Raw genomic sequence first — 12,881 nt, 5'->3', positions numbered from 1 at the left:
AAATGGGTTTAAAACAAAACAACTAATGAAACAAATTTCCCACTTTCAACCCTAAAAACAAAGAGAAAACCATGTATATGTTATAGTAAAAAAATATACATTCATTTTTTTTATCCCTGAATGCATTCATTATACTGGTTCTAGTTACTGACTTATTATTTCTTCATTTCAAATTCCATCTCTATATAATACTAGACAAATGAGCTCACCACCAGAGACATCAGGAACTTGTGCAGGTAGACAATCTGAATGCAGCCCACTCTCAGAGTCACCTTCCCATCCACGTTGGAGGTATCAGTGTAGGCATCTCCCTCGGTAGCATTCGGATACAGCGCCATGTTGAAACTGAACACTTCATCTCCCACGATGGAGACAGCCTGAAATGATAACCCAATGTGAATGGGCTGTTGCGAAGGGAGACCCAGTCGATCACGGAGTACTGCTTTCACAACTCACTGTGGCACAAATCATTCACAGACTCGCATGCAGTTTTATTGTTTTTACTATTTTATTGTTTCAAATGTAATGCTCATTATGAATATATCCAGTCATTTAAGTTAAAATTGCACTCTGGAACAGTGTCCATATGCTTGTGAATCAAGTCAGTTGACTATGAAGGTAAGAAACGTGTTAAGTCACCACACTAACCACAACATTATTTAAATAGTGAAAATATTAAAATATACAACATAAAATCTAGGTCAACAAAAATGTAAAGGTAAATCTGAAATAAATGCTTTAAAAAAAAAAAAAGATTTGGAAATGCACTTGCCTTTTTGTGGATAGTCTTTGAGTCAACATCTGTGACAATGATATCTCTAAGTCGGGCAAAAACTTGAGTTTGAGATGACTGCATTGATATTGAGGCGTCAATACCTGTAGCATGTTAGAAATGTAATGTACAGGGCACATTACAAGAGAAATTGTAAGCAATTCACTTCATGTGTTTGCAACATACATCCAATCTGCAAGCATTTTGCCAAAATAAGTATTTTAAAAACTACACTAGAATGAAGAGAAAAAATACAAAACGTATACAATTTCATAACTAGATCTCTAATATATCTAACCTATGATATATGTATTATGCAATCCAATAAAATATAAATATAACAGCAATGGGTGGCTCCAACTGTAAGATGAAAACACTTTTCATCCTTTTGACATAAACCTACCCTGTATCCTAATGTCAGCAATGGCACAGTTTTCATCACATATTAATACATTAAATGCACCAAGCTTAGCTGTGAGCTTAAGGTCAATGACATCACCATCAGTTTCTGAACCAGCAGACACTAAAGGAGAGGAAAATAGGGTGTCACTAGAGGGCAGTATTACAACAAAAGTAAAAATTAACATTTTACACAAGACTTTAAAATGTATTTAGGATATCAGTTATAGGTCAGTGTCTAGACCAGTGACCTTCAATCATGTGCCATGGGCAGATTTGTGTCTGGGAGATCAGTGTTGTGCATGAATACTTCAGTACTGAAGTAGGAGGAAAACAAAGCAGAACAACAGGCATTACAATATACTATGTGATCTGCTTTTGTGCCATTTAAAAAATAAATCCCCTTTACCTTATGAGAAATAGAAAAATGCCTGCGGCCAAAAAAAAACAACTGGTTATAAAAAAGTATGGTGGCTTGTTAAGGTCATCCAAAAAAATAAAATCTTCTTAGATCAGAAGATATTAATCTTGATATTACCATTCTGTTAATGTATCCCAGGATCTTAAGAAAACGGAAGTCATTACTATCTCGACATATACAGTTTTTTTCTACAAAGGTTATTGCTATGCTTCAGATTAGCAACCAGGCTGGAAACAGGAATTGAGGAAATTAAATCAGACTGATCAGATTGACTTGGGGACCAGAATTCATCTACGTTTCTATCAGGAGCAACAGCTGTTCATGCAACATCGAGACAAGGTTAAACATTTCTTGCTTAAAACATTATTCATTGGGGTTACCAGGCTTTATTGCTGAGCTTTTGCTTTGTTCTTCAGCCTGTATCTTTGAATCTCGCTCCTTATCAGCAGAGGGCAGGCTGCTTGAAGACATGGCAGCTGTTAGGAAATGAATGCTGGAGAGAAGGGCCTGTGTGTGCAGCAGCAGGTCAAGAGATGAAAAGGCCACCTGGATGGAGATAGAGATAAAGCAAGCAGGGGGCTCAGTTTTCATAGTGCCTATAATATCACCACGTCATTGCAGAGATGCAACAGCAGGCCCTGCTCCCAGAGCTTTAACTCGAGTTCGTTCTGTTATATACTCAGGCTTGCTTGTTACACCCAAGCGAAAGTGCACCACACCCGGAGAGTGCTCTTTTAGCTTCACGGCCCCGACTCTCTGGAACTCTCTCCCAGCCTTAGTGTGTGTAGCTCCCACAGTTGCTCGCTTCAAATCAACTCTCAAGACCCACTTGTTCTCTCTTGCTTTCAATGCTCTTTAAGCCTGATATCCGTTATTAGCTGTTGTCTAAATTGCTATTTCAGGGTTTTTACTCCATCTTATTCGTATGATTCTGGATGACCCACACATCCACAATGCTTAGAATTCACATCCTAGCCTTTTATTTAATGTATTATGCCTGTATTTAATGTATTTGCTTTTTTTCAGTTTGTATGTGATGTACTATGCCCTGTATTTAATGTATTATGCATTGTTCCTCACTATCTTGTAAAGTGCTTTGTGATGGTTGTCCACTATGAAACGCGCTATATTATAAAAATTTTGATTGATTGACTGATTTAATAACAGTCTGATTACATCAATTACATTTGATAATCATGACACTGCCCTAGACTGTTATTAAAGAAACTCACAACAGTCTATAGCAGTTTCATGAATACCAAACATTTTAAATAAAAAAGAGATTTCATTCTTAAAATAACTCATAAGGTATTGGACTATCTCTGTAACTGGGTCGACTTGTGACCCATATATTAATGGTAAATGATGTAAAGTATTGCATATTGTGTGTAAACATGCAACAGGTTGGGACACACTGAATGGAATGGAAAGAGGGAAGGAAGACAGAGGGGTTATTTTGGGGTTATGGTGGAATCGCCTTGTAGTGAGGCCTTTACAAAGGCTAATAGAATGTTAAATTGTCAGAATACAACTCTAGGGAGGCAATGCTAAGACTATATGACTTTCCGTTTTTCAACGTACTGTCAGAAAATTAATATATAATGTTTAAAAAATAGAAATACAAAAGATGCATGAACAGAATTCAAGCACATCTTACTCTCAATACTAAAAACGTGTTCTGAATTTCTATCAAACCCACTTAAAATCTAGTTGAAAATAAAAAAGAAAATAATCTTGGATAAATCCTTTTTGAACATAAATCATTCCGACTGGCGACAGAAAGCAGATTTTACTCACAGAGATCATCTGCTCGGTGTTGTTGTAAACAGTTTTAAAGTCGGGCCCATTTTTGTCAGCCTGTAACAAAGAAATAATAAATTCAAAAATGTAAATTTCTTTACCTATTTAAAATGTATAGAAGCACTTCACAAAACAACATTACAGTACAAAAAAAAAGCTCCTGTATAAGTGCTGGTCAATACATGAATTGTGCAACTGACGCTGAGGGCAATTTCTAGTCTCTTTAATTATGCAAACTGTGTAGGCTGATATCAGTAATACTCTAATTCACTAGTTATTAAACACACACTACATCAAAGTATGCGATGAAGCAAGCTTAAGTAAGTCTCCTGCTTGTAGTTTAAATTGTTATATCTAAAGCAGGGTAGTTAAGAATGTTCTGTTGTAATGCAGTATTTAAACTGAAGCTGAACCACAAAATTCATCTAGGCAATAAGTGCTGTACCTTTGGGACGTAACACATGGTTTGGTTAATGGTATGATATTCCCTAGACATACTTCCAATTTGAATACCAAGCACACATAGTTCCTAACACCTCAAACTGCACAGTTAGAAGCATCCCTGTAGTGTACCAGATGCAGATTTTATTTGCACTGTCATTAAAACACACACACTAATGGAAGATGTTTTTTCCTGTTAGCGGTGCTCTTTTCATCCCTGCCGTCTCAGAAGCAATGCCCTGCAGTGACAATAACCCCAGGGAAGCAACACACGCTTCCTGACACAGTCCGAAATTCAACATAATAACTTCAAAAACAGTGCTACGCACAGCAAGCCACTGCAGTGTTAAACTCAGTGACTCAGTTCAGGGCAGCGGTACAACTGAGAGCTACGATGCCTTGCTGATTGTATTAAATTGAAATCTGTGTCGAACCTTGTAATATTCCACTTTCAGAAGATCCGCTCCCGGCTCATCAGAAGACCTGATGATATTGAGAGGTTCACCTTTTGAAATTAAAAAAGAATAAAAACAATCCAAAAATGAGAAAAAATGATTGCATTTAGTCGTCATCAAAACTGCACATATGTAAAAGCTGGACAGTGTGTTAAAATATATGCTAAATTATGTTAGAACTGAAAGAAAAGAAAACTATTAATCAATCATTAGAATAATCTGACAGTTAGGCATATAAGCATACAAACTACAAGGTCAGAGTGTTCATGAGCAAGGTATGCGATTAAATGGAACTGATCTTCATTTGTCTTCACAGTCACTGCTTGTATAGGTTATACATCATACCTGTAAATCCAAGGTACTTCATGTTGATTTTCTTTAGATAGGCAGTGGCACTCAAGTCATAGTTTCTCACTTTAGTTTCAGTCCCAAGCTTTGACACATGCAGTACCAGGAATGGAGACTCTTTCTCTTTCACTGGCTTGGTAAGCTTCACCACCACCTAATGAGAAATAACAGCAAGCCATAATATAAACCCAGCTATACAGAGCAATGAAATGAAACCCTGCTGATTGAAATGTTCACAGACCTCCTTGATTTCAAAGCTGAGGAGCACTTTAGTAACTTCTTCACAGATACTTGTGTTCACGTTCACCAGCGGGCTTCCTGTCTCGCCTGCTGCACTGGATAATAGTTTGATCATCCCCGACGTCTTACTTTTATCTGTCAAAAAAAACACAACATGTAAATAAAACTATTGGATATTCATCAAATGCTGTTTTATTTATTAAAAGAAACTACACAGGTTTTAAACAGACAATTAATGTGTGTGTATATATATATATATATATAAAACAAAATAATAAATAGAGTATCGGGTCTTGAAAATATTCTGTGTTATTTTTCTTTCCTCTAAGTAATCCATACTCCACATGTCACAGCTTTTTTCATTCAGTATTTAACAGATTACTGTACAACTCCCAAAATGGTGTAATGGTGAACTGTTGGTGTTATTTTTACATGGGGCTTGGCTAATATGCCCAAGCACATTTTTACATGGTAATTTCTGAATCTGAATGCATTGCTAAACTACCTTCAGCTTTTACATTGGTCAGGTTTTCTCCACTTAGTTCTTTACTGCCTTCTGCAATGTTTTCAACCAAAATTTTCATCAGAACTCCAAGATCCTCCTGGCTTAGAACAACCTATAGAAAATAGATGGTGGACACAAGTGACATAGAGACTACTCCAATTGATGCCGTAAACGCTTCATGGCTTTATGTCAATCACATGCAAAGTGAAAGCAATCCAATAGTCTTCACAAAGTCAATGTTTTGTCTAACCTCTTTGTCCAAATGTGTTAAGAAATTGTATACTGGCATTGAAGTAAAGTATGCTCTTTCTGATTTACTGAAATTCAGTTCCTTACAGCATTTTTTAGTAGTCTAAATCTGTTCCGTATACAATATGGCCTGACTCTTTCAGGGGATCTTGCAAGTAATCTAAATGAGAAAAAAGTGCCGGTGACATCTATGAAAAGTCATGTGCCAGGAAATGTAAGATTACGCAGGCAAAGGCCTTGATTTGATGCAAAGAAGGGTTATTTGATACTAAATAAGCAGAGCTAAAACAGTGGGCAGAGATCCCGCAAAGCACTGCTGAGTAATACCCGTACATTGCTTTAAATAGTGCTGTGTTCAGTAAAAATACACGTCAGGAATATGATCCTTTATGACTGTTTGACAGCACTATCCCAAGGTCTCATGAGGATATAACTTCCAAGTCTGTTTGTAAATGTAGCAAGCTCAAGTTATTTTGCTTTGTTTCTTACTAGTAAACTAAACAGAGATGGCAGCCGTATTCCTTACTATTATCATAAATGCAATAATGTAACATAATTAGAACAATTTCATGGGGGAGGCAGTGAAACAAATTGAAAGAAACTCATGGCTTTAACCCTATATTGATAAATACTGCAGATAATAGATTGGCTGTGGTGTTTATTTTTATTAAAATGTTTTTTTTTTTTTTTTTTTTTTTTTTTTTTTTAACATAGTAAACAAACATCCCTGTTTCCCATCAGCACCTCTCTATAGATCAGAAGTGGACTTACATTCATGGTCTCTAACCCTCCCTTGATCTCCACTGCAGGGATTTTGTTGTACCAAGAAGCAGCGAGATTTCGGTTCACAGCCAGGTCTAGGTTTATTGGCTGCAATATCTCAATGTTGGGCTGAGAGGAGCCCCCTTGCAAAACAACCCTGATTGTGAAAAACACACAATTACAAAAATGTACAGCTTTCAAGTTAATTGACTAAACTATTATTTTCATCATTTGTAGATATTAGTCATTCTTCCATCCTAACCAACCCCTCAAAAAATGGGAAACCTGATTTTCCCAATAAGAGGACAGGTAGTTGCTCATTGTGCCACGATATTGTTCTGTTCTCACTTCTGTGCTGTAATGCTCATTATGCCAGGTTATTAATCAACTTCTAAAAAAGTAAACTCTGTTTATTATCACAGTTTTTACTCAGTCCCTTTGAAGTAGTATCAAAAAGGGTTTGACTGTAGAAAGAATTGACATGAAGACTTCACTATGGCTACAAAACCCAAGACTCCCAAAATCCACCAATCACAATGTGTTACCTACAAGCTAAAATGCTGTTGTTCCCACTCGAAGAAGGAAATGACTAATCTTTTACAGGATTGATTTTGTAGCATCATACCTGGACAGCTTCAGCTTTGTTAGCTGCACATCCATTTTATCAATGACTGGAGGCAGAGAGCACCCGTCTGCAGGGACCAGACAGAACTGGTTCTGCACGGTAATCAGCCCCAGGTCCACTTCCACTGCATTCTGGGAGACTGATGACTGGGGTATGATGATCACCGGAGCCTTCAGCTTGATATCCATGGAGAGGCGGAAGCTCTTCTGGGCGAAATCCCGCACGCTGGAGGCAGCTTTCTCTGCGGCCTGTGCTGTGGCCACACTCAGGGCCTCCTTTGCTGTCTGGAAGTTATCAACAAATTTCTGCAAAAGGAAATGATGAAGTCACGATCATTTAAAACATCACAACAGCAGCCATAGTGTAAGAAACTGGCGTAAAAGTGAGTGCATTTTCTTTTTTTTTTTAAGAACAATTGCTCCCTACTTCTTGTTAGTAGAAAGCCATGCAACATGAAACCAGCAAAGCAAGTGGTTCTGGTTACACTCAAATTTGCGGAAATTAAAACGTTAGTACTCTGTACATTCCTGAATTTAACTGTATTGAACATGTTATGAACACATGGAAATGCAGTGCACACCATTTGGCTTACCCATGTTCTGAAAACTGAGTGTTAGTATACGCATTCCACCTGTGCAATTAGTCATAAAGGATTCTGTGCCTTGACATGACAGCTTGATGCTACCACTAGCATAGACAAGCGGTCATGCAACACAATCCAAATTATCATCCGCCTGATCATTCAAGGACTAGAGCATCCTCAGCAGTCTTCCACCATTGTTACAGTACAGGATATATACAAATTCTCATTCACATTATTTGAATACAAGCTTTGCAGACCCTTATTAGCACTGGATTACCTTTCCTACAGTAAAGTAACATTAGTTAGACCACGGTGAGCGCTACTCAGCATCTGCGAAACCATTAGTTTAAGTTCCTAATCCTGGGTAAACAATCTGTTACGTGAACAATATTGGACATTAATTATTTGCTTGACAGCTCTTATTCATTGAAAGTGTTTTTCAGTTTAAATATATAGTACGTGTTTGCCTGTAACCATATCAAGCATACCAAAGTGTGATTTTGTTTTTTCTGAAACCTCCATTCTGCTGACAAAAATCTAAAATGTTGATAATTAATGTTATGATAATTGCACTCATTGTGAAAATATCTTCATGTAATGAATCAATCGTGATACTTTCTTTACATGATACATCATTTGTGTCATGATACAAGAACAAAAGCACCACACAGCTCATTGTACTTCACCGTGGCTCTTGAATGACGAATGCATGTGTTTTATAGTTGCTATGAATGCATACCCTCCCTGTCTCATTACATTTTTTTTTTTTTTTTTTAACAAAATAGTCCCTTGTTTAATGATCATTTGATCTTATTATACATCATGCAAGCAGTCAATCTGGACCATCTCATGTATCGTGATACATATCATATCACGATACGTATCGTATCATGACATTAGTGCATCGTTACACCACTAAACTAAGATATGTGATCTTGCTCATAACCTAAAGCGCATATGTACAATTGCAGGCACATATGAACTCAGGTTTTCTCAACAAACACTACAGGTCAAAATAGTTGAGAAATGAAGGAAATACCCATGTTCATAGTATTATGTTACAGACCCAAATGTTTAGGGTTCATTAAAACATGTTGCATAACAACATAAGTCATATGTCAAAAACATACGTATAGATTGTAATTGTTGAAATCCAAGACCAATCATCCTAAAACGTGGATCACCATTGCATGAGTGATACCAGTAATTACTGGTATTAACATCTTAATCCTGAAACATATTGCATGAATAATCTTTTAAAAGGCCATTAAAATGAAGGGGTAGGCAGTTCAATAAAAACAGAAACACTCATTAAGGCACAGTAAGGAGACATGAGTCTGGAAGAAGACGTAATTAAATGAATGAAGGCTGTCATTGACGCAGCAATGTGAAACTCAAACTCCCACACTGCCTCCAAGCAAACATGCACAGGCCAATTACAGCAACCAATTTTCAAAGGGAAACAGAAATGATTAATATTTGCATTAGTGGTCTTCCACTTAAGACAACTTAATGAGACATGTTACTTAGCTCTGTGCTTAGATGTTCATTTAGAATGAAGGTTTAGCTTTTTTCATTAGAAGCAGCTTTTTACATTACATTTACGTGATACACTCCAGTCTTTACCTAACAATTCAGGATCTTTCAAAAGCATGAAGTGCACCACTGTTTCAACACTGACGTTTTGCTCAACAAACAAAGACAGACAAAAATAACATGACATTAGGAAGTGGTCTTTTAATCATGCTATTAGTTTACCTGCAACCTTGTATGCAAATTAAACATTTTCAATCTGTAACAGTAGTCTCATATACCCAAGGATTGTATTTTATTTATGGTGTTGCTATTCCTATCTATTCCTATGATATCTTTATCATAATTGTTGTTTGTCTTGTTTTTTTGGTTTTTTAAACACCTCCTACAAAAATGGCCCCCTGATGGTGTTTTGCCAATGAAAATCTGTCGCCCCATCCGTGCAGGGCTTTATAATGGGAAGTGCAGCAGTGTATTCAGATGAGGCAGCATGACCAAAAGAAGGAAATCAGTTTATGGTTGCATGAAGTAGTTTGTACCTTGCAAGATGAAGAATATTTGTAGCTAAGAAGATCCTGAAAAGAACAAGAAAGGGCGAGACAGACAGTAATTGAGGATGAAAAGAAAGTCAGCACAGAAATCAGGTGACGTGACCTTGTTCTAGCCAGGTAATTTTAAACACCAAATTGCTAAGGTTAATATATAATTAAGGACCTGGAGGTTGCAAAGTGCTTGACTGGAAGATCAGCTTCCAACTCGATGAGAAGAACCATATTTATCCGCTATATACTATAGATCATCCATTGAAATGAGCTTTAAAACATTTACTTCCATTTGCAATTCTTCAGTGTGACTAATATGTACTTACTAACAGTGACATGAGGAACTTGTGCAGGTAGACAATCTGAATGCAGCCCACTCTCAGAGTCACCTTCCCATCCACGTTGGAGGTATCAGTGTAGGCATCTCCCTCGGTAGCATTCGGATACAGCGCCATGTTGAAACTGAACACTTCATCTCCCACGATGGAGACAGCCTGAAAAGCAAGACTCCAACTCAGCACCATCTGTATGTAAACAACTAAATCGAAAAATACGAGCGTGTGTAGAGTTGCACGTATAGTCTAAAACTGTATGTCCGATCAGCAAATAAAGCATTTTAGTCTTTAGTTTAATAAGTATAGATATTATTGATTTTTTTTTGGTCCTCTGCAGTAACATAAACAAATGGAAAGGCCGCTGGTTTCATCCCCAGCCTGTTTAATCACTACTTATAAATAAATATTTTGAAGTGTCATTCAGTGTTGCTAAACAGGGTAGCATTGCCAAATGATTCATGCTAATTCAAATACCCACTTACAGCATAGACTCCATGAATGTAGGGGTCACCACATGTCAAATACATACACGACTATATCAAAGATAATGTTGCACATCACAGTGAGGTTAAACTGGTATACCTTGCAGACCACGAAAAAAAAAAAAAATTAAAAAAATAGATCATCCAAGCCTTTTATAGGCAGCAAATTGGATGACTGAATCGCTAAAGGGAATTGCCAGGTTTTAAAGTAGAAATATAAAGTGCAGTGCCAGGCTACGATTCAAATAATAATGAATCCCCAATGTATACATTACTCATTAATAACTGTACAACTGGGCAGGGATATGAACAGTGCCTACCTTATGGTGGATAGTGCTTGAATCAATGTCTGTCACAATGATATCTCGGAGTCTAGCAGAAACTTGTGTCTCTCTTGTCTGGACAAATACAGACGCATCTAAACCTGCAGAAAGCATGATTTTATTATTTAATATACTTACTGTAGCAAAACAGAGCAAGAGAATGAATACAGGAATTAGCATGACTTTAGGTGATTACATGAATTAGGGAATTAACATGAGTATAGGTGATTAAATTAGCTCTTTGTCAGTGGAGGATAATGAACTAGGGGTTTTAAAGAGTCACAACAGTCACAACAGGCTTCAATGTGAATTGTGGAGCTGCTATCCGTATAGAGGCTTGATGAATAAAACAAACAAAACCTGTGATAAAGATAGTTGGTGTCTTTGTTTTGGTAATTTAGCAGTTATAACGGCATTGAAATATTGAAAAACATGGCCATTGTTGCATCTTGTAGCATACAAAATACTCTTTACACAACTTGATCCAAACAGGAGGTCTAGGGTTCTGATTTTACATTGCAGGTAAATTGTGCATTTAATACATTTACTATGGGTGTGGGGGGGGGGGCGGGGGCTGACTGTTAATGTGTCTTTTGTTAAAGCAAGTACAGCTTTAAATCATGACACACTAGAAACACACACGCAAACCTGGTATGCCAAATAAAATAAAAAAACACCTAAAATCTCAGTGCTTTAAAAGGTAAAGTAACACATGTACAGTAATGTCAATTGTTATGTCTTTTCAGGACTGTTTTTTTGTAATCGTGGCTTGGTATTTGCCACCATGTTTTGTACCTTGGACTTTTATATCAGCAATCTTGCGTCTCTCGTCACACACAACAACATGGAAAGAATCCAGCACGGCAAACACCTTCAAATCAAAGATAGCCTTGTCCTTTGAACCTTTTGACACTGAAACAAGAGGAAAAAGAGGGAAATGTGGTATTCAGCACATTATTCAGCACAGCTCAGGCAGCAGCCCTAGTTTGGTATTAGAATGAGATGTGTTAAACAGATTTTATGGCACAGATGGAAATGTAGCATAATATTGCCTGACGGTGATGAAGAGGGCACCATGGTATTTTGTGTAATCATTTGTAATCACTTTGTGACTTCATTCGCCCTTGTAATAATAATTTTATTTCCAGGTTTAATACATTGTAACTTTCCTAGTTTGCGATTCAGGTTTTCTATAGATAAATTAAATCTGAGAAAACAGAACACAGGGATGCTGTTTATGGAAAACATAAAGGGATCATAATGTGTAACATCATTACATAACTAGACTCATTTGGGTTTCACCCAGTCAAAGCAAAGATCTTATCACCAGAAAACCACCGATGTGAAATACAGAAGTAGGCTGCACCTGTCTTTGCAACAGTCCCTTTCTCAGAGTCCCCTCCTTGCGACTTTGGCTGCTGATCCTTCCCAGCTGACCCCGGAATGCTTGAAGGGAGAGCAGCTGTCATGAAACTGATGGTGGAGAGCAGGGCTTGGGTGTGCAGCAGGAGGTTGAGCGATGAGAATGCCACCTGGATTCAAACACAAAAGTATGAGACACACAGAAAAGGCTACAATGAAAAAACGTAGGTACAGCAAGTCAGCAGAACCCTCGTTTAGATTTTGTTTTCGCAGTCCATTCTCCTACAATAATGAACATGTATAATATAATAAATATCTTAATACCCTTAAAAAGGTGTTGACCTAGGTTTTGAAATCCTTTCTCTCGTCATTAGCACTGGCAGCATTATCGTTGGTCCCATTCTTTTTGCGTTTTAGATCTTTTGGTTCTTTGTTTATAGAGATTTTGTGACACTGAGCCCAGGAAGTGTCTTGGTACCAGGAAGCAGAAGCACGTCTAGTGTTGTGTTTCAAATACCTTTATATTCCAAAGAACAAGGGCTCTTTAACAGAAGAAAAAGGGGATCAATAATAATATTGCTTGTGCTAACACAATTGATTTTAAAACCTTGGTTAGCCATCGCAATCCTGTAACAATGGAAATAAAAACATTACATTTGATCAAATAGTGCAGCAAAGATCTGGGCCAGCGGGGGTGGGGAATG

The 12,881-nt window shown here is 37.3% G+C and overlaps 1 protein-coding gene across 9 annotated transcripts in view; it reads right to left on the bottom strand.

Moving 5' to 3' along the window:
• Nucleotides 1-12,881, bottom strand: part of LOC117429861 (intermembrane lipid transfer protein VPS13C-like) — a 104,379-nt gene that overhangs the window by 36,452 nt on the left and 55,046 nt on the right. For 6 of the 9 annotated variants that reach the window (XR_009308427.1, XM_058998629.1, XM_058998623.1 and 3 more), the window contains 16 exons: nt 12,182-12,347; nt 11,611-11,727; nt 10,813-10,916; nt 10,002-10,169; nt 9,673-9,708; nt 7,018-7,322; nt 6,402-6,549; nt 5,382-5,493; nt 4,878-5,011; nt 4,634-4,790; nt 4,268-4,338; nt 3,390-3,449; nt 1,973-2,138; nt 1,176-1,295; nt 773-876; nt 210-377 (listed from right to left, as the gene is read on the bottom strand). Coding sequence is in view for 8 of the 9 variants with exons in the window: in XM_058998629.1 (XP_058854612.1) it covers nt 210-377; nt 773-876; nt 1,176-1,295; nt 1,973-2,138; nt 3,390-3,449; nt 4,268-4,338; nt 4,634-4,790; nt 4,878-5,011; nt 5,382-5,493; nt 6,402-6,549; nt 7,018-7,322; nt 9,673-9,708; nt 10,002-10,169; nt 10,813-10,916; nt 11,611-11,727; nt 12,182-12,347 (2,136 nt within the window). In the remaining variant the exon portion in view is untranslated. The remainder of the gene's footprint in view (nt 1-209; nt 378-772; nt 877-1,175; nt 1,296-1,972; nt 2,139-3,389; nt 3,450-4,267; nt 4,339-4,633; nt 4,791-4,877; nt 5,012-5,381; nt 5,494-6,401; nt 6,550-7,017; nt 7,323-9,672; nt 9,709-10,001; nt 10,170-10,812; nt 10,917-11,610; nt 11,728-12,181; nt 12,348-12,881) is intronic. The other 3 variants (XM_058998625.1, XM_058998630.1, XM_058998631.1) reach the window with 1 other exon arrangement.

The sequence above is a fragment of the Acipenser ruthenus genome, chromosome 24 (genome assembly GCF_902713425.1).
Source record: "Acipenser ruthenus chromosome 24, fAciRut3.2 maternal haplotype, whole genome shotgun sequence".
Classification (NCBI taxonomy): domain Eukaryota; kingdom Metazoa; phylum Chordata; class Actinopteri; order Acipenseriformes; family Acipenseridae; genus Acipenser; species Acipenser ruthenus.
Note: the sequence above shows the minus strand (reverse complement) of the source record. Positions and strands in the feature narration are given on the sequence as shown.